The 26,667-nt window shown below is 43.2% G+C and overlaps 1 protein-coding gene across 1 annotated transcript; it reads right to left on the minus strand.

Moving 5' to 3' along the window:
• Positions 1-339: 339 nt before the first annotated feature.
• Positions 340-26,352, minus strand: LOC115073327 (beta-crystallin B2). Its single transcript, XM_029571647.1, has 6 exons — positions 24,815-26,352; positions 7,420-7,485; positions 6,556-6,674; positions 5,381-5,513; positions 2,666-2,808; positions 340-837 (listed from the first exon to the last, which is right to left on the minus strand). Exons 1-6 carry the CDS (start codon positions 24,854-24,856, stop codon positions 669-671), a joined length of 672 nt encoding a protein of 223 aa, XP_029427507.1. The 5' UTR covers positions 24,857-26,352; the 3' UTR covers positions 340-668.
• Between the last annotated feature and the right edge of the window lie 315 nt (positions 26,353-26,667).

Below are 26,667 nucleotides of genomic sequence, written 5' to 3' on the forward strand. Positions count from 1 at the left end.
TGGGCCAATTTAAAATAGTTGTGCACCCAATTCAATTCTTTCTTCTTGTGCTGCCCATCTCTGGTTCATGCGCTGAAAAATAATTCTTCAACCAGTCTGTCTGATGGTTCTGTCTTTCCTAGCATGGAATGTCCACTTATATGTGCAGCTCAAAGAAATACTTGACTTGGGTCTTTTGAGCTTGCTTTGAGAAAGCTTTGTTTCATCCAGCAGGTTCTTCCTCTCAGTCCATTTACAGAAGGGACTTGGGTGATCATGAAAACTCATTTACAATATCTGAGGGAAATTTTCCAACAAAAGATGTCACAACTTGCTGAGAGTTCAGGTTACTCCAGGACCATTAAAGACAACCAGAGCCCTATACTACAGTCCATATCTAGAGAGTTCAGCCCTCCGAGGCCTCATTTACATAAATATGCCTTGCATTATGACAGTAAAATAATTCTCCTGCACTAAAATGGCTAGGATTCTTTTTCTTTGAAACCCATGAATTTAAAAATATAACCCAAAGAAAGAATTTGAATCTCAAAGCTTTATTAGATTGCTTCAGCAGATTTAGCTACACAATGGCATTTTTTTTTTGATAACTGTGTCTATAGAAAACAGCAGGAGATCACGTGAAAACGTTTTAGGATCTCTTCCTCGCTAGAGCCACTTGCTGGTGTGACTTAACTGGTATGGTGAAAGGTGCCCCGCTGGTGCCACTGCATATCTCGGATGCGCCTCACAGACTGGATCTGGGGGTGCTGGGCACCAAAATCCAAGCTGTCCTTATAGTCTCCCTTTTCAAACAGGTACTGGTAACCTCTGTACCCAGGGTACTGATACCCAACCCACCTGTAAAAAAAAAAAAAAAAAAAGGGGGGGTGTAAGAAGGTCAGACTGGAGAAGGTCTAACATACAAAACCATAGATTAGGCCAGACTGATCCAGTGGTAGCACTGTATGTCTTCCATTCCCTGGGCCAGCCAGGGCTGGGGATGCAGTAGAGGTGGCTGATTTTAGAAACATAGAAATGACGGCAGAAGACCAAATGGCCCATCCAGTCTGCCCAGCAAGCTTTCGCACTTTTTTTTTCCTCATACTTATCTGTTACTCTTGGCCTTTAGCAACCTTTTGGTTTTATTTCCCTTCCACCCCCGCCATTAATGTAGAGAGCAGTGTTGGAACTGCATCTAAGTGAAATATCTAGCTTAATTAGTTAGGGGTAGTAACCGCCACAATAAGCAAGCTACACCCAAGCTTATTTGTTTACCCAGACAGTGGGGTAGATTTTAAAAAAGTGCGCCTTCGCGTACTTTTGTTGGCGCACCAGGCGCAAACAAAAGTACGCTGGATTTTAGTAGATACGCGCGTATCTACTAAAATCCAGGATCGGTGCGCGCAAGGCTGCCGATTTTGTGCAGCCGGCGCGCGCCGAGCCGCGCAGCCTGCCTCCGTTCCCTCCAAGGCCGCTCCGAAATCGGAGCAGCCTCGGAGGGAACTCGCTTTCGCCCTCCCCTCACCTTCCCCTCCCTTCCTCTATCTAACCCACCCCCCCGGGCCCTATCTAAACCCCCCCCCCCCCCACCTTTGTCGGGGGATTTACGCCTCCCGGAGGGAGAAGTAAATCCCCGCGCGCCAGCGGGCTGCTAGCGCGCCGAGACGCAACCTGGGGGCAGTTCCGGAGGGCGCGGCCACGCCTCCGGACCGCCCCGGGCTGAAACCATGCCCCCGGGCCCTCCCCCGAAACGCCGCAGCCCGCCCGCAAAACGCCGCGCCGATCGGCCCCGCCCCCGACACGCCCCCCTCGAAAAACCCCGGGACTTACGCGAGTCCCGGGGCTCTGCGCGTGCCAGCAGGCCTATGGAAAATAGGTGCACCGGCGCGCAAGGCTCGCGTAAGTCCGGGCGGATTTACGCGAGCAGGGCTCTTAAAATCCGCTCCTATGTAATTTAGTCCTTGTTGGTTGTTGTCTGTATATAGATCCACTTTTCTTCATTCCCCCTGACGTTGAAGCAGAGAGCTATGCTGGATATGTATTGAAAGTGAAGTATCAGGCTTATTTGGTTTGGGGTAGTAACCGCCGTAACAAGCAAGCTAATCCCAGCTTTTTTGTGAATGCAAATCCTTTTTTCCACATCTCCTCTTCTGGAAGGAAGGTGCATGGCCCCTGGCTCAGAGGACTGTCGAAGCAATCACTGGTATAAGTGACTTGGGCTGTAGTTATGAATGAAGCGCAACAGAGGTCAACGCAGACTTGGCTGTAGCCCAAAAAACAAGAGAAAACTGCCAGGTCACCTTTCGTCTAAAAAAGGCGTCAATTTTTCAGGTTAAAATATTGCAGATGCATAGATACAGCTACTAGCAGTATGCAAAAAGAGGCTATCAGGGCTCCCGAAAATATTTTTTCAAAACAAAAGTGTTGCACTGAGAGTAGCAGAGCCCCCTACCTAAGAAATTGGTAGCCCATTGTTGCATATGGCTAGCTCAGCAGTAGGAAGTCTGGCTATCACACTAATGTCTGATCTGCATGAGAGCTTCCAGAGGGGAATGAGAAGGAACTGTTATTACTATTATTACTCAGTTACACTTGACGAACGTGAAACCTGTGCAGTGATTGCTTATCATATGATGCAAATAAAGCAAACATAGCTTTTTTTTTTTTTTTTTTTTTTAACACTTACGTTCCAGTTTGCACACGAACTGAAGACACCTTCTCTTGATAGCCATGGGCATGGAAGCTGGGCACATCATCATCTACAATTTCAATTTTTTTACCAGTAAAGTTGGGATTTTCATAAAGGACAATCTTGTGCTCTTGGCTATCCTGTGAAATTAAGAGGGAAGTGCTGAATCTCTAGTAAGGAGGGGTTTATGCTTTGCAAAGTCAAAGAGCGGTCACCCAATCTACCCAGAACAAGAGAACCAATGAGGAAGAAACAAAGAACTGACTTGGATAAGGAGTGATACCCTATAAGCAGTCATAATAATCTGCAGCTGGGATATATCCTTGGTAATGTGGATAAAAATAACTGGGTTGACTATATAAGCCTATTGATCTTCTTCTGCTGTCATCCATTCCGTTACTAAGATCAACTCTTTATCGTTTCCAATAGTATTAAATTCCAGTGTGTTTCACAATATGGGATAAAGGCTTGAAATACACAAGTTAAACAATCAAATCTGGGCTTCAAGTTAATTACTGGGGGCAGGGAATCTCATTTAGAGAAGCTAAGAAAAGCAAAATCCCTACATCTTCTACTGCGCATTTATTAACTATGGAGGCAGAAGGTAAACTTGCAAACCATTTGGTGTGTAGTTCATATGTTCAACCTCCAAAGTGACCAAAGGATTCAGTTCAGAAAAATGGATCACTTTGGGTGTTCTTGTTGGCAGCTTTCTTTCCATTAAAGAGACATTTATCATGGACTATATAACCAAATGATATTTGCTGTCAGTGCTTGGATTAGATTACCAGTAGCCTGTTGCGTAAGATATGATGTATAGTAAGAGAGTAATATTGATTTATTAGTATCGATCAACACTGTTATCAGTCATATCATTTACAATGGACTGCTAGAAGATAGAGGGTTACTGATCATTTTTTTAAATTTGATTTTGATTTTTTTAAACTCTCAACTTTTTTCATTGGTGGTTCAAGCTGAGTTACATTCAGATAAGGTAGGTAATTTCCCTGTTCCCAAAAGACTTACAGTCTACAAGCTCTATTTACTAAGCATTTTTTCCCATCGACACAGAGAGGCGAATGTTCAATAGGCCATTTAGTGGACACGTTATCCAGCTAAAGTTAACCGGATAACTTGTTCCATATATTCAGAGTGATAAACATCCTGCTGAATATACAAGCTTAAAGCTATCCAGCTACATGTAGCTGGATATCAAAAAACCTAACCGGTTACATTAGAAAATAGCCAGGCAGGTTTTTAGCTATCCTGCTTGTGTGGCTGGAACCAGATATCTTTAAAGATACCCGGCTAAGTACCGCTGTCATTAAAGAAAAACAACAAATAAATAAATGGGCCAGCGGGTCATCCCCTCCCCTCCTCTCCCCCCACGAATATCTTACAAAGGCCCTGTTGGGCTGTGCCCTCTTCACCCCTGAAATCCTTTAATGTTACCAAGACTCTCTCCCCCCCCCCCCACCCCCGTACCAGTGTTTTACTAAATCAAAACTCAGGCTGCCCCCCTTCCTTTTGTCCCACCCACCCACTCACAAAAATTAACAACATTGCGGTGCCCCTTGACCCCTTCAAACTTTATATTTTATTGCCAGGAACAAGGTACCCTCTGCCCCGCTCCTGGCACCCCAGTCCTGCTGTAAGAGCAGGAGGTTTACAAACATGAGCTGAAGTGGTAGATCCAAGGGGAGAAATTTTCAAATAGCCTGCCTAGGGGCAGAGCACTCACAGACCTTGTACCTAAATTTTCACACATGTGCCTTCCCTTTGAAAATTGCCCTTGGGTACGGAGGATTTTTGCATTTCCTTTCTGTGAGGGTAGAATTTTGTCTGGAAATTAACACATTGTACATTTTGAAAATACAATCTGAATGTGTTATCTTCTAACCCTGCTCAAATCATGCTGCCCAATAATGCTTCCCTTAAATTTGGCTAATAGTTTATATGCATTGTAAAACAGCACATTTATTTTTAGCCGTATTTGGGGGATGCAATTTTCAAAACTGGCATTTGACCAAGGTAATAGTATTTTACCCATGTAAATGCCATTGAGAACAGTCTTCACAATACCTGTGTCTGTTTTATCGGAGTCATTATAGGGTCCAGTTTTGAATAGCCTGCACTGTTTCAAGTATACCATGAGGCGTGCATGTTAAAAGCGGCCACTTACATTTGCACGTATTTGTGTGGGCGGCTGGTCAAAAACAAAACAGCACTGTGTAGAGTTGGAAATGTCAACGTATGCACATTGTTTATGCCCCTCAGGAACTCCTCTTTTTAATCTGCCTGAAAGAATGCTTGTTGTGAAAGCCCATGGTGTACTTTTAGCCATTTCGAAGGGGACAGTTTTCTCAAAGGGCAATCTATCCAGATAAACCCAGGTAATTCACTCTGAAAATTGCCCTCCCTTAGAAAGCACATTATGCATTACTTTTAGATATACTTTACTTTCAGGGACACATTATTTTAGATTGTTAGCATTTCTTTAACCAATTATCTAATAAGTCTGTTGGACAATGATTTCTATAATATCTTTATTTGCTCTTCCAAAACCCACCATATTCCATTGTAAAGTTGTGGGTTTTAGACCATTAATGGTGTGGCTGTGCCTGTCTTCATTCTGAGTCATAGTCTAATGGATGAGGTAACTCGGCATCAGTGACCTGTTCATGATCTGCTGTTCGCCATGGATTCTCTTACCACTTTAATGGGTCTGAGGGAGGCAATGCTGTCACTTCTCCGGCTGTTGGTCCAGGAGTCCCAGCGGGGGTACTCCCCCTTTTCAAACACAAACTGTTCCCCTTTACAGTTTGGCTGTTCGAACCCTACCCATCTGGAACAGAACATAAACAAAAACCTGATATATACTAAACCAGCCTGAATAGAAAATAAACGCAAGATAATTACCACTTAAGCCTTAAGCATATGATTTTTCCTTTAAATGGGGTACTCACTAGCGTAGTGAATCTTTTCAAGCATGTCCCATCATAAAATATGTGGTTTTCTTATTTCAATTTGGCACTTGTGTTAAGCAGAATGTTTGCACACAGAATTTATAATGCAATGATTGAGCAATTGCTGTATACGAAACGGGGTTTTCCTGCAATGGCAGTTTTAAGCTCAAAATTTACACTGGTATGTTCAGTTAATCTAGTGGGAGCTGACTGAGCTTTTTCCATTTCTATTTTTGTTTTGTAATTGCTTTGGATTACAGTGGGTTTATACAGAACTACTGGCGGCCATGCTTGTTTGAATATACATCATAATATAAATAAAAAAATAAAAATATAAATGCAAATCATTGAAGTCAGTGGTTTGATATATGTATATAAAGAGAGATTATTTTATTTTTTTGAATTTTGTTCACTGGAAAAATTCTGGATTGACTTGGTGTGATTTTTCTTATAAATGAACCACATATGAGCAATAATATTATTTTAAAAAAAATCTTATGTGAATGTATTTGCATATGTTAATGGGATGAGTCTCTAATATTCATGCGTGGTGTAATCACAAAAAAACGAGCAGAAGTTTGAAACTTGTGAGTGGTAATGCCAATTGCCAAGCTTTCAATGTTGTTACTGTTCCAATAGCTCCTGCTGCCTATCATTCAGCTCCCATATCTGTCTCGCAGTAGGCCTTATTGAAAAAGAGCTCTCACTCATTCTGTGCCTATGGAAAAAACATATTTATTGCACGAGGCCCAATGAATGATTCTAGAGGAGATTGATCAGGATGAAAAAAACCCTGACAACTGGCTTTACTGTTCACAAGTTTCAGGTTTATACTAATTCAGCCCTTTATGCTCTGTTCTTTGCTCTATATAGAGTCTGAAAGGAATGCTTATTGTGATCCAGGCACTTCAAGATACGTACGGTCCACAGTGTACTAGGATGGAGCCAACTTTCTCCATGCCGGCCTCCTTCAGGCTAGCGGAAAGGCCACTGAATTCATGGCAGCGCCCCTGGAAATTCTCCTGCTCAAAAATGACAATCTGAAAACAGAAAAAAGAAAATGGCACAAAACCCAGAATCTCTCCACCCAAACAGTGCTTGAAAGGGTGTTGATTTGTAGCGTCAGCATCAGTGCAGGCCTGCATTTGGTTTCCATAGATACAGTATTGGATTTCAAAAGGGCTTGGGTTGGGTGTCAGATAGTCACACTCTGCTAAAGTTCGTTCCATCACTAGTGAAATGAATTTTGTAGATTTAGCAAACCCGTTCAATCTTGTATTAATGTAAAGAAAAACAAGGCCGAACCCTGGCCCCCAGAAAGCAAAGCTGTAAACTGTCCAGTGGCAAAGCATGATTTGTCGTCATCATTGAGAGGAGAATCTTTCTATAGATTATGGACTGGAGGAGCTCAAGAGAGGTTTAAGCAGTTTGTATCACAGCTTTCTACACCCCCAAAGACTTTAATATTTGCCATTTAGACATACTCTGCTTATCTAAAAACTGTTTAAATTCCTATATTTTCTTTATACTGTATTTATTTACTAATGTTCTGTACCATAACTTAATCAAATACACATTTTTATTTAGAGAGCGTACAACTCCTCTCCTTAGAAGCAATACTTCAAACATATATATATCATGCATATGCTATAATTCCTGAAGGATATCAATCTGTGCAGTATATTAATTAACCTCTGTTCTTTTGAACTACTAGACTCTGTTTATAATTTGTAATGTGTTCAGCTGAGTGGTACAGGTAATATATATATTTATCTCTGTACTGACCTTGGAGCTGGCTTGCTGTTTAGAGGCTGGAGGTTGGTGGTCAGATGCCATTGTAAAATGAAGTCTCTTTTGTGGAGGAGAGGGAAAAGATCTAGGTTATACGTTATTTCAGCATTAAGACACAAGAAAGCATGTAGCACTGGACACACTAAATCACACCTTCATGTGAGACGTGATTGAGACCTTCTACAACTCAAGAATATAATTCCTACTCACTCTAATAGATGATGGATTAAGGGACTTTCTTGGAAAGCTAAAACACAATAAGTTTTATCTTCAAAGATAAGGACGTTTCAGTTTAAAATTAAACATTAATCCTAGAGGTAGGACATTGAACATGAAAAAAAATGGATTGCTGAAAGTAACGAGGGTGTACATATCCATTTTTAGTAAAACATAAATCTGAAATCAAGGTCCTCTGGGAAGTAAAATGGACTGTCCAGAATAAAGAAAATATTACTCAGGAAGCACTTCCAGGCTCAGAATAAACAAACCTAAGGGTATACAACAAATAAAAGTGACTATATATGCGTTATAATTACATTTTCTTTATGTAACTGCTGGTAGGATTGTTTTGCAATGTGAAGCAATGCATGACTAAGACATCAACAACCAGCAACTAACAGTTGACTGGAATGCAACTCTGACAAGTGGTGCCCATTGTAATTCTACAATGATAACTCTGTGACTTTGTGTTGTCCTTAGCAAGTACTGAGGCATGGTTCGAGTGCCAGAATACTTGTAATCAGTCAGGAAAGGGATGCCATCTGGAGCAGACTGGCTATGAAGTGCTTTGTTCATGTTAAGGAATGGATTCCTGTAACAGCATTAGGAATTTAGGTTCATAGCTTGAACAGTTCTAGATCCCAGTTTTCAGAAAGGACCCCAATTGTTTGCAATCTTTCATTCTAAATAGCGAGGATGCAAAATATCAAAACAGTTGCCGAAGGTCAATTCAACCTATATTTAAACAAAAAAAAGCAATGCAGTATTTATTATTGAAAATAGACCACTAAAGCCATGGTGTTTCCTGCAACATGGATGCTTAATAGGGTTACCAACTGGCTCCATTTCTGCAAGTCAGGCTTATCCAGTCCTGGATTTACCCCACTGCATGCTCAGTGCGGGCCTGCATTTGCCTGTCTAGGGGAAAAATGGAGCTAGGTGGCAAGCCTTCCTAGAAGTAGGTCTACAGTGGTTAACAAAGCTTAATACTTTCCTGACTGTTCCTTGATATCAGATTGCTTTCTTTATAACAAGAAAATGATGGTGTCTCTTCATACACATAGAATCTCCTCTTGTTTTCATTTTTAAAGCGTAACATTTTGGCTCCGTCCTTTTAAATGTACTTGATGCAAATGTGAATAAAATGTTAGAGCAGCAGAAGCAGCACAGTCTCAGTTCAATCGGATTTCCTTATCAGTTATGGGATTGTTTTTTTCCTCTGTCATGCTCATAGTTTAGATAATCTGAAACCAGAACAATGCCTTGCAAAATAGTTCACTCATCTTAAAAAAAAACGAATGCACATGGTTCTTTAGTTTGTATTGGATTTAAAAGGAGAAAGAATAATTAACTGAAAACCTTACCAGAAGTACCAGCACCTGCTTGTCTCAGTGACAGATTCAGGGCTTCAGGGTCTATTTTATACTGAATTCAGACAGAATGATGCCGGAGCAAATTAGAACATATTTACAGCACGAAACAAAGCAATAACGCTAGATTAAACTCCAGTGAAAGGAAGGTTCAGCTGATGCACAGAGAACTTTGTTCTGAAAAACACAAAGTTGTAGGATTCTTTCATTGGCATTGTTAGGTTTGTCGGCTAGGAGATTTAGAGACTGCATGCATCAGCCGTCTGAATGCCAAGACCTGCGGGCATCTCTTTCAAACCATGTCACAGCTAGCGCTGCCCCAGGATTTTTTGGAACCAAGAAATTTATGGCTGAGTCAACCTATATCTACAACAAAGCATAGAGAAATATACTGGGCGATGTTAGCAGTGCTCAGTGTACATGTAAATGTAACATACTATCGTAGCAATCTCTAAAAGGCCATTTACCCGCGTGAAGTGCATTTAACCTGGGTAAAACCTATTGACAACTCAATTGCATATATTGAGGCAATTTTCAAAAGTCTTTGAAAAGGTAAAAAGTTACTGCCAATTTTGCACCAGTGTGGGCTGTTATAAAATTATCTCCATAAAGTCTTACCCTATACAATTGCAAACCTTTTCTTCTGATGATTTTGTTCCTTTCATATACCAGATTTCCTAAGGGCTTTCTTCTTCTTCTACTTCGAGTAACATAATTAAAACTACTACCAATAATAATAGCAGTAAGGCTCGGGGGGCTTGGCCAACCTGCCACCCTTAATATGGCGGCGGGCGAGCATTCCTCCCTGGGCCTTGATTTGAAGCGGGGGAGTGCAGCAGGGGTGGAAAGGTTGCTGAGGTAACTGGAATTGAATGTTGCCTAGTTCCTGATTGGACATACCAGCAGGACCTGTTTTAGGCAGGAATCGGGGCAGTAGGGGTCTCTGTTGATGGTTACCTCAGTTCTGCTGGGGCTGCCATTGGGTAGATGTCCTCTCCCTTGGTTTCTTCATATTAGGTTTTCCGCATCTTTGTTCACTGCAGAATTTCTTTTCCTCAGCATGTTGTGGCAGGGGTCCTCTTTTAGGCCGGGTTCTGAGATGTCTACATCAGGTCCGTCGGGCAAAAGGGATGATTTGCATCCTCTTTTGGTGGTGTCAGGCAGGAGTGAGTCACCAGCGGATTTATTTTTTACCTCCATGCCTGCTCGTCGTGTTCATGTTAATGCATCTCTGGCTGGCTCACGCTTCCCGGATGTTGGTAGGTGGGCCTCCCACAGACCAAAGGATGGAGCAGGCGGCCCAGAGTATGGGGGGCCTTAAACATTGGCAGTTCTAGTGGCGGTGAGGAGTGGGACGCAGCGTCACTGGCTGCTAACCCTGGTGAGTGAGTTGGGCCCCGGCACGCTTCTCTGGCCAGGGTGTTAGGTAAGCCAGGGGCATCCCCTCTGGAGGAAATCTGTTGTGACCAGCCCGTCTGCCTGCCTCAAGTTTTCCACCAGAGGCCTTACCTGAATCTGTCTGATGATCCAAAATCTGCCATGCCGCTTCAGCCTGCCAAGACTGGGCGATCCACCCCAACCCCCATCCCTGACGTCATCAAGGGGCGCTGAATAAAGGCACGAGTGCAGTGCCAGAGGCACCACAATCAAATGCCGAAGGAGCACGACAAAGACGAAAGGACCATTGCAAGAAAAATGTATTGACTGTGTAAGTAATTATTGCCATGATGGATAGTTTAAACATATTCAAAGAACAACCCCAATGGTGTTAAACAATGGACAGTGGCATAAATAAATTCTGCAATGAAAGAGTGAGAGAAAGAAATGTAACCAAAATTATGCAATACATGATGATATCAGTATTATTAGTGAACACACAAGTGATCACAAAAAAAATCAATAACATGCTTGATGAATATAGGCCCTCAATTTGTTGTATAATGGAAACATGGATCAAAGAATCGGACAAGGTCTTAATTAACCAAATAGGCCAACTTAATTATAATGTAATATCTATTCAGTAGCTTGATGATTATAACTAAAAAAGAACTGAAGTCTTCGGCTTTCGAAGCTTCTATTGCACCACCTTTTGAAGTGTGTCTGTTAGATTTTAAATCAATTAAGCTTTTGTCTAGTATATTGCCCTCCCAGGCTTTTAGAACATAATAGCTCACCATTGTTAAAACTTATAATTAAAAATTTTTCTATGGAAACTCCAATTATTCTTGGAGACTTTAATCTCCACGCAGTCTTAGAAATAAAAACTAATGCATGCAAAATTTTCTTGAATACAATGTCAGCAATGGGATGGGATCAAATCATTGATGAGTGAACCCACAGAGGAGGCATATCCTGGATTTAAATTCATTAACAAGAAAAACACACTAGTTAATTCCCTAGAGAGCAAATCAATCCCGTGGTAAGATCATAGAATATAAACATCACTACAAATCATGAACACATCAGAGGAAATCAAAGCGAGAACATTAATTAATTATAGAAAGAAATTCACGAAGAGGTAATTACCAAACTAAATGAATCAATTAACATCGATAATATTGATAGTACAATTGAATCCTGAATCAATATGAGTCAAAAGATAATTGATGAGATAAGTCCACTTATAGAGAAAAAAAAGCAGTTATAAACAACAGAAATAAACATGGTTTAACAATGAGATAAAAGAACTAAAAGGGTAGCTAAGATAAAGGGAAAGAGCATTGTGTAAAACACCATTTAATAGTACATTAGCAGATTATAGAACATGCCTAACCAAATACAGAATGCTCATAAATAAAATATATATATATATTATGCTGCTAAAATCTTATTAAATATAACTCAAAATCACTATGATGGTACAAAACCTAACTAGAGAGAACATGAGAAATTGACTTAGAAAATAGCCACTGCTATTACTACTAACAGTAGCATGGGATCTTCTTAGTGTTTGGGTAATTGCCAGGTTCTTATGGCCTGGGTTGGCCACTGTTGGAAACAGGATGTTGGGCTTGATGGATCCTTGGTCTGACCAAGTATGGCATGTTCTTATGATATGATCGCTACACCCTCAAAAGAAAAATGCAATGAATTTGCAAAATTCTTCGATCTAAAGATCCAAAATCTAGTGAAAAACATTTCTAGTTTATCAACTGACAGTATCACATTACAGAAACCCGAAGTATCGAAATGGATAGAGTTTGAACAGGCATCAGAATTGGAAATAAAGTAAACACTAATGAAAATAAATCCTGCTACTCACCCTCTGGATCTATTAACAATAAAGGGGGTAATTTTCAAAAGGAGTTACATGCGTAAATGTAGCTACTATTGTAGCAATTTTCAAAAGCCATTTACTCAAGTAAAGTGCACTTATGTGAGTAAATCCTATAGACAAGTCAATGGCATATATTGTAGCAATTTTCAAAAACCCACTTACTCAAGTAAAGTGAATTTACTCCAGTAAACCTGGTTTTTACTCGAGTAAATGCTTTTTAAAATCAGGCCCTAAGTCTTTAAAAACGATTCCAGATACAATAGTTCCACACATAAAAATTGTCAATCTATCGTTTGAAGAAGGCCATATCCCTAGCCTGTTGAAATGTGCAGCGATCAGACCAATATTAAAAACTAACAAAGCAGATAAAGAAAATCTAAACAATTACAGGCTATTAGCCCAAATCCTAGAAAACACTGTTCTTTCTCAATTGTCAGATCACCTTAAAATAAATAATATTTTATTTCCAACGCAATTTGGGTTTAGAAATAATTATAGTACAGAAACCTTATTGTTAGCCGTAAATGACACAGTGCTTTAAGGATTTGACACCAGTCGCTCATATTTGCTAGTTTTATTAGATCTTTTAGCTGCATTCAATACAATAGGTATGGGGAAATAGTGTTGAAATGGTTTATATCCTTATCAGATCAATCATACCAAGTAAGATTAGATAGATGTTTATCTGATGTGATCAATATGGAGACTGGTCTACCACAGGATTCAGCTTTGTCTGCAATGTTATTTAATATATACATGTTACCATTATGCCAGCTATTATCAGGAATTGGCAATACCTACTATATATACGCAGATGGGGCCGGATTTTAAGAGGTACGCGCGGATGTAGATTTGTGCGCGCAACCCGGCGCATACAAATCTACGCCCGATTTTATAACATGAGCGCGCAGGATTTTAGAATGGTGTTACAAACTCTAATTTTTAGCAACTTTGATTATTGCAATGCATTATGTTGGGTTTACTGAGAAACGTAATCCGAACATTCTAAGGGGAAGATTTTCAAAAGGTTACACGCTCCGGGCCTATTTTCAAAAGGGCCGGCGATGCGCGTAAAGCCCTGGGATGCATGTAAGTCCCAGGGCTTGCAAAAAGGGGCGAGGCGGGACCAGAGGCTCCCGGCACAGTGGCTGAAGTAAGTTTTGCAATAAAAGAAACAAGAAGAAAAAGGTAGGGGGGGAGGTAGGGGAAGGGAAGGGAAGGTGGGGTGGAGTGTAGGGAAGTTCTTTCTGAGGCTGCTTTGATTTCGGAGAGGCCTGGTAGGGAATGGGGGAAAGCAGCGCGGGCTTGGCTTAGGCTAGGCGCACGCAAGATGCACAATTGTGCCCCCCCTTGCGCGTGCCGACCCCGGAATTTATATCATGCGTGCGCATGTTATAAAATTACATATCCATGTGTGCGCTCCTAGTAGCGCGCGCACATGGACACGTGTGCGCAAGTCTTAAAATCTACCCCTTAGTGTAGTCGGAATAGAATTCCAGAGAAGAGGACCAGCCACAGAGAAAGAGCGTTTCCTGGTAATTTCTAGTCTGGCAGTTTTAATCGTTGGGACCTCGAGGAGGTTTTTGTCAATTGATCTTAAATGACGAAGGAGCTGATAGAAGCGGTGAAGTACATAACCAGATGGAGGATGGATTATGGATTGAGTTGAAGATTATTAATAGAATTTTGTATTGAATACGTTGTTTAATAGGTAACCAGGGAAGATCCAGAAGGACGGGGGAGATAGCAAATGTTGCTTACCTGATGTAACAGGTGTTCTCACAGGACAGCAGGATGTTAGTCCTCACAAATGGGTGACATCGAGGATGGAGCCCAACCACGGAAAACTTCTGTCAAAGTTTCAGGAACTTTGACTGGCCCCTACTGGGCATGCCCAGCACGGCACTAACCCTGCAGCCAGCAGGGGCCTCCCTTCAGTCTTGTTTCAAAGCTACAGGCAGTGCCGAAAAATAAAATAAAAACGAACCCAACACCGCGGGGTGGCGGGCGGGTTTCGTGAGGACTAACATCCTGCTGTCCTGTGAGAACACCTGTTACATCAGGTAAGCAACATTTGCTTTCTCACAGGACAAGCAGGATGGTTGTCCTCACAAATGGGTGAGTACCGAGCTGAGGATGTCCGGACATGCACCAAATGTACCCAATGGCGTGCAACAGGCACAACAACTGGGGTGAAATTTGGTAGAGGACATCCGCACCCTATCGGGAGGTGGAAGGGTGTTGGTACATCATGCTGGAAAAAGGTTACGCAAGACAGACTGGCCGAAGATGGAATCCTGTCTTCCAGCTTTGTCCAAGCAATAATGGGCTGCAAATGTATGGAGGGAACTCCAGGTGGCAGCCTTGCAGATGTCAGGAAGCGGCACCGATCGAAGGTGCGCTAGTGAAGTCGCCATGGCCCTCTCAGAGTGTGCATTGACACGGTCTTGGAAAGGAATGCCAGCTTGCTGATAGCAAAAGGAGATGCAGTCCGCCAACTAGGAGGAAAGAGCATGCTTACCCAAAGGTTGACCTAACTTGTTAGGATGGAAAGAGACGAATAATTGAGTACTCTTCCTGTGGGCAACTGTACGGTCTAGATAGAAAGCTAGAGCACGTTTACAGTCAAGGGTATGCAGAGTCTGTTCCCCGGAGTTGGAGTGGGGCCTGGGAAAGAAGATAGGTAGTATGATGGATTGATTTATATGAAACTCCGAAACTACCTTAGGTAAGAATTTAGGGTGAGTGCGGAGTACCGCCCGGTCCTGCAGGAGTTTAGTGTAAGGCGGATAGATAACTAGGGCCTGTAATTCACTAACCCTGCGAGCTGAAGTGATAGCCAAAAGGAATAACACTTTCCACGTGAGATATTTTAGGTCACAGGAGTGAAGAGGTTCGAAAGGAGGTTTCATAAGGTGACCAAGAACCAGATTAAGGTCCCAAGATGGGGCCGGAGGACGTAAAGGTGGCTTCAAATGGAGCAAGCCTTTAAGAAAGCGTGTTACAAGGGGTTGTACTGAAATAGGGACACCCCCGATACCTTTATGGAAGGCGGCTACCGCACTGACATGCATTCTAATGGAAGAGGTCTTTAGACCTGATTCTGATAGATGCCAGAGATAGTCCAAAAATTTAGAAATTGGACAGGAAAGGGGATCAAGGGACTGAGAAGTGCACCATGATGTATACCTTTTCCATTTGTAGGAATAAGATTTTCTTGTGGAAGGCTTTCGTGAAGCGATCAGGACACGAGAAACCGAATCCGAAAGGTTAAATGGCTGAAGGACTAACCTTTCAACATCCATGCCATCAGGGACAAGGCTTGGAGGTTGGGATGGAGGAGGCATCCATCGTTTTGAGTGATCAGATGCGGGTCCTTTCCCAGAGGAATGTGCCTGCGGATGGAGAGATCCTGAAGTATGGGAAACCACACTTGGCGTGGCCAGTGAGGTGCTATCAGGATCATAGTTCCTCTGTCCTGACATAGCTTCACGAGAGTCTTCGACAGAAGAGGAAGTGGAGGGAATGCATAAAGCAGATCGGTTGTCCACGTGAGGGAGAATGCATCCCTGGGTCGAGAGTGCTGGCTCCGAATGAGAGAGCAGTAATTGTCCACTTTGTGGTTCTGTGGGGACGCAAAGAGGTCTATGTGGGGATAACCCCATTTCTGGAAAAGAGAGGTCGCTACCAAGGGATTGAGTGACCACTCGTGTGGTTGAAAGACACGGCTTAGCTGGTCTGCCAATACATTGTCTGCTCCCGGCAAGTAGGTGGCCCTGAGGTACATGGAGCGGGAGAGGGCTTCTGCCCAAATCTGCGCAGCTTCCTGACACAAAAGAAAGGAACCTGTGCCCCCCTGCTTGTTTATGTACCACATGGCCACCTGGTTGTCCGTCTGAATCAAGATTACGTGGTTCGATAGGCAATCTTGAAAAGTCCTGAGAGCATACCGTATTGCTCGAAGTTCCAGGAAGTTTATCTGGTGTTTGGCTTCCTCTGGAGACCAGAATCCTTGGGTTTGTAAATTGTTTACATGGGCTCCCCAACCGACGTTGGAAGCATCGGTTGTGAGAATTAATTGAGGATCTGGTAGGTGAAAAGGCAAGCCCCGTAGGAGGTTGGATTGATTTGTCCACCAGGCAAGAGACAGACAGAGTGCATCGGTGATGCGAACAATGGAGGACAGAGGCTGAACAGCTTGGGTCCATTGTGATCTCAGAGTCCATTGCATGACTCTCATGGCCAAGCGGGCCATGGGAGTCACATGAACCAAGGAGGCCGTGTCCCAGCAGAATGAGGAATTGGCGAGCTGTTGCTGTGCGTTGAGACTGCAACTGGCAAGCTAGAGACACAAGGATTTGGACTCGTTGATAAGGAAGGAAGGCTTTTGCCTGTAAGGTGTCCAAGTCTGCTCCAATGAAGGATAAGGTCTGAGATGGGACTAAGCAGGATTTCTCGTAATTGACAAGAAACCCTAGAGAAAGCAGAGTTCGAATTGTCAGGGAGGACCGAGCGAATTGCTGGGTTGGGGCCCTGATTAACCAATCGTCCAGGTAGGGGTAGACGTGGACACCTTCCTTCCTGAGAAAAGCTGCCACCACCACGAGGCATTTGGTAAAGACTCGTGGTGCGGATGCCAGGCCGAAAGGGAGCACTCGGTATTGGTAGTGATTTCGGCCTACTAAAAAACGTAGGTATTTGCGTGAGATTGAGCTATCGCAATGTGAGTATAAGCGTCTTTTAGGTCTAGAGAGCACAGCCAGTCCCCTCTTTGCAGCAGTGGGAGAAGCGAGCCCAGGGTTACCATCTTGAACTTCTCTCTGTAAAGGTATTTGTTGAGAGCCCGTAGGTCCAGGATTGGTCGAAGACCTCCTGACTTTTTTGGATCAGAAAGTTCCTGGAGTAGAACCCTAGTCCTTGTTGTGAGGGAGGAACGGGTTCTATAGCGTTTGATTGGAGGAGAAGGGAAACTTCCTGCTCTAGAAGAACGGAGTGATCGGTGAGTCTCCACACCTGTAGGGGCGGGGAGTCCGAAGGGAGAGTCAGGAAGTTGAGGTGGTAACCCTGTGCAATTATCGCTATCACCCATTGATCTGTGGTGATGTGATGCCATTTTTCTAGAAAGTGGCTTAACCGACCCCCTACTGGTATGGTAGTAAGAGGGATGTGGCATCTGCTCTCTAGTTGAAAGTCAAAAACCCGAGGCAGGGCCAGGCTGTGGAGCTGCTGCGGGCTTTTGTTTACGAGACTGGCGAGGCTGAGATTTATGATAAGGCTTCGCAGACCTAGACTTGGCTAGTGGGGGATAATACTTCCGTGGACGGAAGAATGACTTTTTTGGGTCCTTCTTAAATGGCTGTTTAGAAGGTAAGTCAGAAGGAAAGGATGAGAGCTGTTTAAGTGTCTCATGATGATCCTTTAATTCAGCAACAATTTGCTGAATTTACTCCCCAAACAAATTGTCGCCTAGACAGGGCAAGTCAGAGAGCCTGACCTGAACTTCCGGGCGAAGGTCAGACGACTTAAGCCAAGCCCAGCGTCTGGCGGAGATGGCCGTAGCAGAAAGTCTAGTGGAAGCATCAAAAACGTCATAAGCTGTTCTTATCTCATGCTTCCCAGCTTCAAACCCTTTATTTAGTAGGGATTGAAGTTGTGGCTGGAACTGTTCTGGTAAGGCATCTGAGTACTCCTGTATCTGTTTAAGGATGACCCTATTGTATTGGGTCATATATAGCTGATAAGAGGCTATTCTGGAAATCAGCATGGCTCCTTGGTATACTTTCCTACCTATACTATCTAGGAATTTATTTTCCTTAGTAGGAGGTATGGAAGAATGTGGCTTTATTCTTTTAGCTTTCTTTTGAGCTGATTCTACCACAACAGAGTGGTGGTCTAGCTGTGGTTTCTGAAAGCCAGGTGCTGACTGTACAAGATAGGTAGAGTCAGCTTTTTTGTTTACTGGAGCAACAGATCCAGGAGATTCCCAATTCTTTTTTAGAAGGTCCAGAAAAACCTGATGAATTGGAATAAAGGTGATGACTTTAGGGGCATCCAAGAATTGGAGCAACTCCATCATCTGGTGCCTGTCATCTTGCTCTGATTGAAGCTGAAAAGGGACCAACTCCGACATTTCCTTCACAAAATTTATGAAAGAGAGGTCCTCATGGGGAGAACGCTTTCTACTTTCCGCAGGAGAGGGTGGTGAAGGCAAATCATCGGTGTCTGTAGAGGTATCATCACCCCAGGTGTCATAGGGATCAGGTTGCTGACCTGTAGGACCATGAGGGGGCTGAATACCTGAAGGCCCCAGTTGAGGTTCTGAGAAACTCGAAGGAATTACCGGGGGCATCGAGAATGTCCTCGATAGAATCGGTGTCGGCATCGGTGCCCGTGCCGGCATCGAAGGAATCGCTGTCGGCATCGAAGAAATCGGTGCCGTCATCGGTGGAGCTGATTTGCGTATCACCCCCGAGGAATGTATCGGTGGCGAGGGAAGACATGGCACCGATGGAAGTACCCCCGAAGGGGGAATTCGGTATGGTGTTTCTCCACCTGATGAGAAAGCTGTCGGTGACCCGGGTCTTGCCGGTGGAAGGGCAGTCATGAGCACTTCCATCCGGGCAAGCAGCGGTGCCAGTGCCGCTGGAATCGGGTCGGTGACCGGTTCCACTCTCGGTGCCGGAGGAGTCTGGAACCGTAGCATCGCTTTGTCGATGGCCTCCTGGACCAGCCGGTCCAGTTCTACCCGGAGACCTGGGGTAACAAGACCCGGCTCAACGGGAGAGGGAGGCTGAGGCTGAGCCGGAGGGACCACCGTCGCCGGTGGAATCGCGGCTCCCAAACCCCGAAGGGGTGAGGGTTGCCTCAGTGTCTGCGAGACAGAAGTGGACGGTGCCACTTCTGGTCGAGACTTCTTCGGAGGAGGCTCAGACAGTACTGAGGTCGATGACTTCGATTCCTCGATGGTCCGAGACTTATGACGTCGATGGCGATGTTTCTCTTTCCGATCCCCTCGATCTTCGGGGATAGGGACAGGAGTCGATGGCCGTGAAGTCGTCGATGGCGGACGGTCACTGGGAGGCTGTCGATGATGATGAGACTTCGACGGTGCCGGTTTCGATGACGTCGATGCAATCGATGGCGTCGGAGTGTGAGCATGGAAAAAGAGTCCCATCTTCTCCATTCTGGCTTTGTGACCTTTTGGTGTCATTAGGGCACAATTGGTGCAAGTCAGGACATCATGCTCACTCCCTAAACACAAAACACAGACTCTATGTGGGTCTGTGATGGACATAGTACGTGTACAGTCCGGGCACCGATGGAACCCCGACGCCATGGCCGTATGCCAAAAATTTAGCCGTGGGATGGTCGACTGCCAACAGGCCTCGAGGACCGAACTCGACGGTAGCCGACCAAAACTATGGCAAAAACTTACCGAAGTCCCGTGGAGGAAAATTTGAAGAAGGGAGACCCCTGAGGGGCAAATTTTTCTTCAAGAATTAGTTTAAAGAATTCCTGTCAGGAATGTGGTAAGAGCTCCTTAACCGCGTGGCAACTGCTACGCGGAAAAAAGAAGACTGAAGGGAGACCCCTGCTGGCTGCAGGGTTAGTGCCATGCTGGGCATGCCCAGTAGGGGCCAGTCAAAGTTCCTGAAACTTTGACAGAAGTTTTCCGTGGTTGGGCTCCATCCTCGATGTCACCCATTTGTGAGGACAACCATCCTGCTTGTCCTGTGAGAAATGTTCTTTCATTTTGGTGTCTGTGAGGAGGCGAGCTACAGAGTTTTGTATGAGTTGTAATGAGTGGATTGTTGAGTCTGGGAGACCAATGTATAGAGAGTTACAATAATCTAGAGCAGATAGGATGAGTGCCTGAAGTATAGTTCTAAAGTCTGCTGAGAAAAGAAAAGGTTTTAGTTTTTTTAGAAGATTCAGTTTATAGAATGAGGTTTTTACAAATTTGGATATATTTTGTGTCATGGATAGTTTGGCGTCAACAATAATTCCTAAGTTTCGAGCATGAGTTACTATTGGTATATTGTGATTATAAAATGTGAGATGCGAAGGTGGGCTCCATAAAGATTTGGGGATGGTTGATAGGTTGATTAATTCAGTTTTTGCTGGATTTTAGAGATGTGAATCGTGTGATCGATCGTCTTAACGATCGATTTTGGCTGGGGGGGGTTGGGAATCGGATCGTTGCGGTTTTGTTTTTTTTAAAATCGTATAAATCGTAAATCGGCCATATGGCAATACAGCAATATGGCCATACGGCCGGCACCATTTTGTATTGCAAAATGGCGCCGGCCATATGGCCATATTGCCGTATTGCAAAATGGTGCTGGCCGGCGCCATTTTGCAATACGGCAAATACGATTCGAGTGCAGGAGGTCACTTCCGGACCCCCGCTGGACTTTTGGCAAGTCTTGTGGGGGGGTCAGGAGGCCCCCCCAAGCTGGCCAAAAGTCCCTGGGGGTCCAGCGGGGGTCCGGGAGCGTTCTCCTGCGCTCGTGACATTGGGGGACAGGAACCAAAATGGCGCTGGTGCTACCTTTGCCACAGGGCAAAGGTAGCACCGGCGCCATTTCTATTAATGCACCCGTGGCCCGAGAGTGGAAGATCACACCGGGACCCCGCCATTGGACCCCAGGTAATTTAAGACATTTTGGGGAGGTTCGGGAGGGTGGGGGATTTATTTTAAAGGGTCAGGGTGGGTTTTAGGGTTGTTTTAGTGTGCCGGTTTTCCCGCTCTCCCCTTCCCCCGATTTATGATTTTTGACGATAAATCGGGGGAATTCCTCTTGTATATCGCCTCTAACGATTTTTGACGATTTAAAATATATCGGACGATATTTTAAATCATCAAAAAACGATTCACATCCCTACTGGATTTACTTTCAATCTCTTGTGGGACAGCCAGGTTTTTAAATAATCTAAATAGAGTGTAATTAGTGAAAAGGTGTGACTCCAAGAAGAGGTATATGTAATACGTATCTATATATCATCCACATAGATTTTGAAATCTATGCCCAGTCCAGTCCAGTTAGAATATGACATAGTGGTAAAAGGTAGATATTGAATAACATTGCAGATAAAGAGGAGCCTTGGGGGAACAGTAGTGGTGGTATACCAGTTGGAATGGTAAGAGTCTAAAATAATTTGTTGTGGATGGTCAGACATGAAGGATTTGAACCATTGGAGGACAGTGTCTTGGAGCCCTATAAATTGAAGACTGGCAAGAAGTAATTCATGGTTTAAAGTGTCGAAAGCTGTGGTAAGATCAAGGAGATAATGATATAATCAAAGTTGGCATCAAAGCCACAGATAACTGTGTCAAAAGCTGAGAGAGGCAGTTTCTGTGCTATGCCCTTTCTTGAAACCATGTTGGTTTGGATGTAGGGTATTATTATCTGTGATATATTCTGTTAATTGATGGAAAATAGTAGATTCAATTACTTTGGCCAAAGTTGGTAAAGAGGCTATGGGATGAAGATTCAGAGGGTCATAAATGTCAGATGTTGTTTTCTTGGGTTTAGGTGTTATAGTGGTTTGTTTGAGGATGTCAGAAAATTTTCCAGAGTTGAGAGATAAATTGAGTAGTTGCACTATAGATAGGGAAATAAAGTGTCTGCTGACCTTTAAAAGTTGTCCTGGGCATGGGTTATATGGTGAATTTGATACTTTTTGCTTGGTGAGACAGAGGCATCAATTTCAGAAATAGTGGATCAAGAACAAGATAAAGCAGGCAGATTTATTTTTGGAATTGGTAGGTGTGTAAATTCTGAGGACATTTTAACAAGTTTTTCTTGGAAATGATAGGCAATTTTATTATATAAAATTGGAAATATTGTTGTGAGAAGTGTTTTTTTGATATTAGAGATTTTAGGATTACCATTGGCCATTTTTATTTTATTTGCATAATAAGATTTTTTAGGAGAGTCAATTTCTTTTTTGTATTTTTTTTTTTGCGTAAATAATGTAGGCAGTTTTGCTTTCTAGAGTTGTGTTCTTAAGCCGTTGGCGTTTGAGGCATCTTAAAGTAGTTTTCAGTCGTCACAGAGTTGATGAAAACCAGGCGGAGTTTGGTTTGGATCTGATAGTGCATAGCCTTTTGGGAACTACCGAGTCTAGGGATTTAATTATAGAAGAGTTCCAGATACTTATGGACTGGCCAATGTCATTACCAAGGGCCATGGTAAGATTTGGGAACAGAGAATTTGCAAGCGTTTCAGGGTCAAGATGTTTTCTTTCATAATTTTTTGGGGACTAACAGGGCTGTTCTGCAATTTACTCTTGAGTTCACCATTTGTAAATATTAGGAAGAGGTCAGACCAAGGGACTTGATGGGTTAATGCAGAGAAATCTAGATGGGCAGGATTGTAAAAACTCAGATCTGTCTTTTTATGTGTGTTGGCATGTCCAGAGGTTGTTCCCAGTCTAAGCTGGTCATTATATTAAGTAAAGAGGAAACGTCATGGGAGGGGGGATTTTGGTTAAAATGTAAATTGAAATCCCCTGCTATTATAGTTTTTGATAAATCAACTGGCAATGTGATTATTGATTCTCTAAGTGGAGATATATTATTAGTGACTAAACTGGGTGAGCAGTATACAGTGCAGAGGTTAGCAACGGTTGGAAACAAGCATCAGTTCATAGAGGTGGTTAGACAGTAAATTTTTCTTACAGGATTGTAGGGAGGCTTTAACAATGATCAACAAACCTACCCCTCTACAATTGGGACAAGGTTCTGAAAAGGGAATGTAGCCTGGGGACATAGGGGGTTTAGAATTACATTATCATATTCGAAAAGCCATGTTTTGGTAATCATGACAACATCTGGGGATTGAGAAAAAATTAGATCGTAGATAATTGGTACTTTTTTTCTTATAGATTGTGCATTAAAAATTATGAGAGAAATAGAGGCAATTAGTATTGTGGAAACTTTAAATGTGGGTGTAATAGTAATCAGAGACGACTTAGCAAGCAACTCTGTGAGAACTTCAACAATTGATGGCAAGGTCGCCATATTTCCCATTACCCATTATGCGTGTTTCATTGTTAAACGCCTAGACCATTCTGTGTTAGGCGGTCTATGAACCTAATAAATGTAAATATAGTAGTTGGACCGGTGCTTTTCAATATATATATAAATGATCTGGAAAGGAATACGATGAGTGAGGTAATCAAATTTGTGGATGATACAAAATTATTCAGAGTAGTTAAATCACAAGGATTGTGATAAACTGCAGGAGGACCTTGCGAGAGTGGAAAATTGGGCATCCAAATGGCAGATAAAATTTAATGTGGATAAGTGTATATAGGGAAAAATAATCCCTGCTGTATTTATGCAATGTTAGGTTCTATATTAGGTACTACCAGTCAGGAAAAAGATCTAGGCATCATAATGGATAATACTTTGAAATTATCGGCTCAGTGAACTGCAGCAGTCAAAAAAGCAAACAGAATGTTAGGAATTATTAGAAAGGTAATGATGAATAAAATAGAAAATGTCATAATGCCTCTGTATCGCTCCATGGTGAGACTGCACCTTGAATACTATGTACAATTCTGGTTGCCGCATCTCAAAAAAGATATAGTTACAATGGAGAAGGTACAGAGAAGGGCAACCAAAATGATAAAGGGGATGGAACAGCTCCCCTATGAGGAAAGGCTGAAGAGGTTAGGGCTGTTCAGCTTGGAGAAGAGATGGCTGAGGGGGGATATGATAAAGGTCTTTAAGATCATGAGTGGTCTTGAACAAGTAGATGTGAATCAGTTATTTACACTTTTGGATAATAGAAGGACTAGGGGGCATTCCATGAAGTTAGCAAGTAGCACATTTAAGACTAATCGGAGAAAATTCTTTTACACTCAATGCACAATTAAGCTCTGGAATTTGTTGCCAGAGGATGCGGTTAGTGCAGTTAGTGTAGCTGGGTTCAAAAAAGGTTTGGATAAGTTCTTGAAGGAGAAGTCCATTAACTGCTATTAATCAAGTTGACTTAGGGAATAGCCACTGCTATTAATTGCATCAGTAACATGGGTTCTTCTTAGCTTTGGGAATGTGCTTGGACAGCATCTCTGATATCTTTCTATTTTGCATGGAGAAAAAAAGGAAGTGCATTTCTGTTGCTAGTTCTCCCATGTTGCTGGCTTCTTGGAGTTTCCAGTTCCTTTTTTGTCTACATATTTCTATTTATAAATTGTGGTCAGTTATTCTGTATTTGGTACGGATGCACCCATATTCTGCCCGTGTGATCAAGGGGAGAGAATCTGCTTTTGTGTAGTGATCTGGGGCAGTCTGGCTTGACCTGTTTTCCCAATAAGAGGTGCACTGCTGTGTAATAGTCACAATGCTTTAGTAATGGGAGGAACCAAATCTTGAGGAACCTTAAGAACCTCAACATAAAATGTTCTTAGCAATTCAATTGGAGAAACACTAGGAGATTTAGGAAAATTAAGTATTCGCAAATTCAGTTTCCTAGAATTATTCAAGGGCTTACAATCTACGTTGTAAACGTACCTGACCTATAATCAAAGAAAAATCACTTTTCCAAAGTCTCATGCTGTTTCTCTAGAATAGAAATAAATTCTGTATTACTTTTAATCACTTTGTCATGCCCCAAAACTTGGTTTGAACTTGTGCAACAATTGAATTAACAATACCTAATTTAGACACCAAACACAGTTCTAAATCCTTAATGGCTAACCAAAGTGTTTCCATTGTTATCTACAGAACTTCAGAAACAGATCCCAGAATCGGGTTAGCCAGAGTCTCATTGGTGCTCCCAGCCAAACCTTGAGATTCTATCAAAGCAAGTCCCCCCACCGCAGAGGCAGAGCTCTGAATCCCTTGTGTTACGCGTGCCGTCCATGGCAGACCCGCAGCACGGCCCCCTCACCTTCTTATAAGGACTCCAGCTTCTGGTTCCTCCTCGCTGGCGGCGGTCGGCCACCAGCTCTGACCTTGAGCCTCCCTCAGTGCCTCCGGCTCCGCCATAGTCCCCAGCATTTCAGTCAGGATACCATTGTTTGTTGGGCTTCTCTGTGAGGCCCACGGAGAGAGAATAAAACAGAGAATATCATAATGTCTCTGTATCGCTCCATGGTGCAACCACACCTTGTGTACTGTGTGCAGTCCTGGTCACCCCATCTCAAAAAAGACAAAGCAGAACTACAAAAGGTACAAAAGGTACTACAAAAGGAACAGCTTCCTTATGAAGAAAGGCTAAACAGGTTAGGCTTCTTTAGCTTGAAGAAGAGATAACAGAGAGAGTATGATAAATGTTTATAAAATCATGAGTGAGGTAGGGCAGATAAACAGAAGATGTTTGTTTACCCTCTTAAATAGTACTAAAACTAGGGAGCACTCCCTGAAACTAGGAAGTAGCAGATATAAAACATAACAGAGAGAGTATTTTTTTTCACTTAACACATGATCAAACTGTAGAATTTGTTGCCAGAAGATATGGTCAAGGCATCTAGCATACATCATTGAGGAAAAGTCCATAAACGGTTATTAATCAGGTAAACTTTGGAAAGCCACTGCTTATCCTGGGTGTGAGCAACAAGAAAAGGATCTATTCTTTGGCATCTGCCACGTGCCTGTGATCCAGATCAGCTTCTGTTAGAGATAGGAGGCAAGGTTTGTTGGACCTTTGGTCTGGCCCAGCATGGCACTTCTTATTTTTTAGAAACTGGGCATAGCAATGCAGAAAGCATGGTCTCTGTTTACTGATAGGCAGGCCTGGCATACAGAGTGGACATCAAGTAAACCTCATTGGCCCATGTGTTGTGTTCGTGCCTGTTCTTGCCCTTGCTCCACCCTCTCTACCTCTGAGGCGACTCCCTTCAGGTCTGATGGACAGATGCTGCTGCGGCTTCTCCTCGCCATTTCTTCCTGGAGTCCCCGGTCTGGCCTGAAGCTGCGGATCCGCCATGTTCCAGATAACGTAGGGCGCGTGCGTGCGCTCCGAAGTTTGTACCAGCAAGGGCGCGAACCTCGGGAGTGTGACGTCATCTACTTCCAACATAAAAGGTCTTTGCTTACGCTTGCATATTGAGTTAGCAAGGGGTTTGATTGCGGGGATCATTCCGACCCGCTTCATCCTCCGCTGCTCTGCCTCTTCGAACTTACCAGGGGTACCCGCTCCTTGGGGGCCCCGCTCTCTCCTCTTGTTTTCAGATTGCTAAGACGGGATCTGGTACTCACTCCTCGAGGGCCTACGTCCCTGAACGCTCAGAAGACTCCCTACTGCCTGGAAGCGATCGCAGACATGAACATTATGAGTTTCCTTTCCAGTCGCATATAGGAACCGGTACTCGCTCTTCGAGGGCCCATGTTCCTAGAACTGAAGACTCTCTTCTGTCTAAGAC

The sequence above is a fragment of the Rhinatrema bivittatum genome, chromosome 11, assembly GCF_901001135.1.
Source record: "Rhinatrema bivittatum chromosome 11, aRhiBiv1.1, whole genome shotgun sequence".
NCBI lineage: Eukaryota > Metazoa > Chordata > Amphibia > Gymnophiona > Rhinatrematidae > Rhinatrema > Rhinatrema bivittatum.

Bases quoted from the DNA above. Each gene is read 5' to 3' on its own strand.
- LOC115073327 (XM_029571647.1), bottom strand. From the start codon at position 24,856: ATGAGACTTTGGAAAAGTGATTTTTCTTTGATTATAGGTCAG. The intron at 6,675-7,419 runs GTCAGTACAGAG...TTCTGTTTTCAG, and splicing joins AACAGCAAGCCAGCTCCAAG to ATTGTCATTTTTGAGCAGGA. The intron at 838-2,665 runs GTAAGTGTTAAA...TTTTTTTTACAG, and splicing joins GTTCGTGTGCAAACTGGAAC to GTGGGTTGGGTATCAGTACC.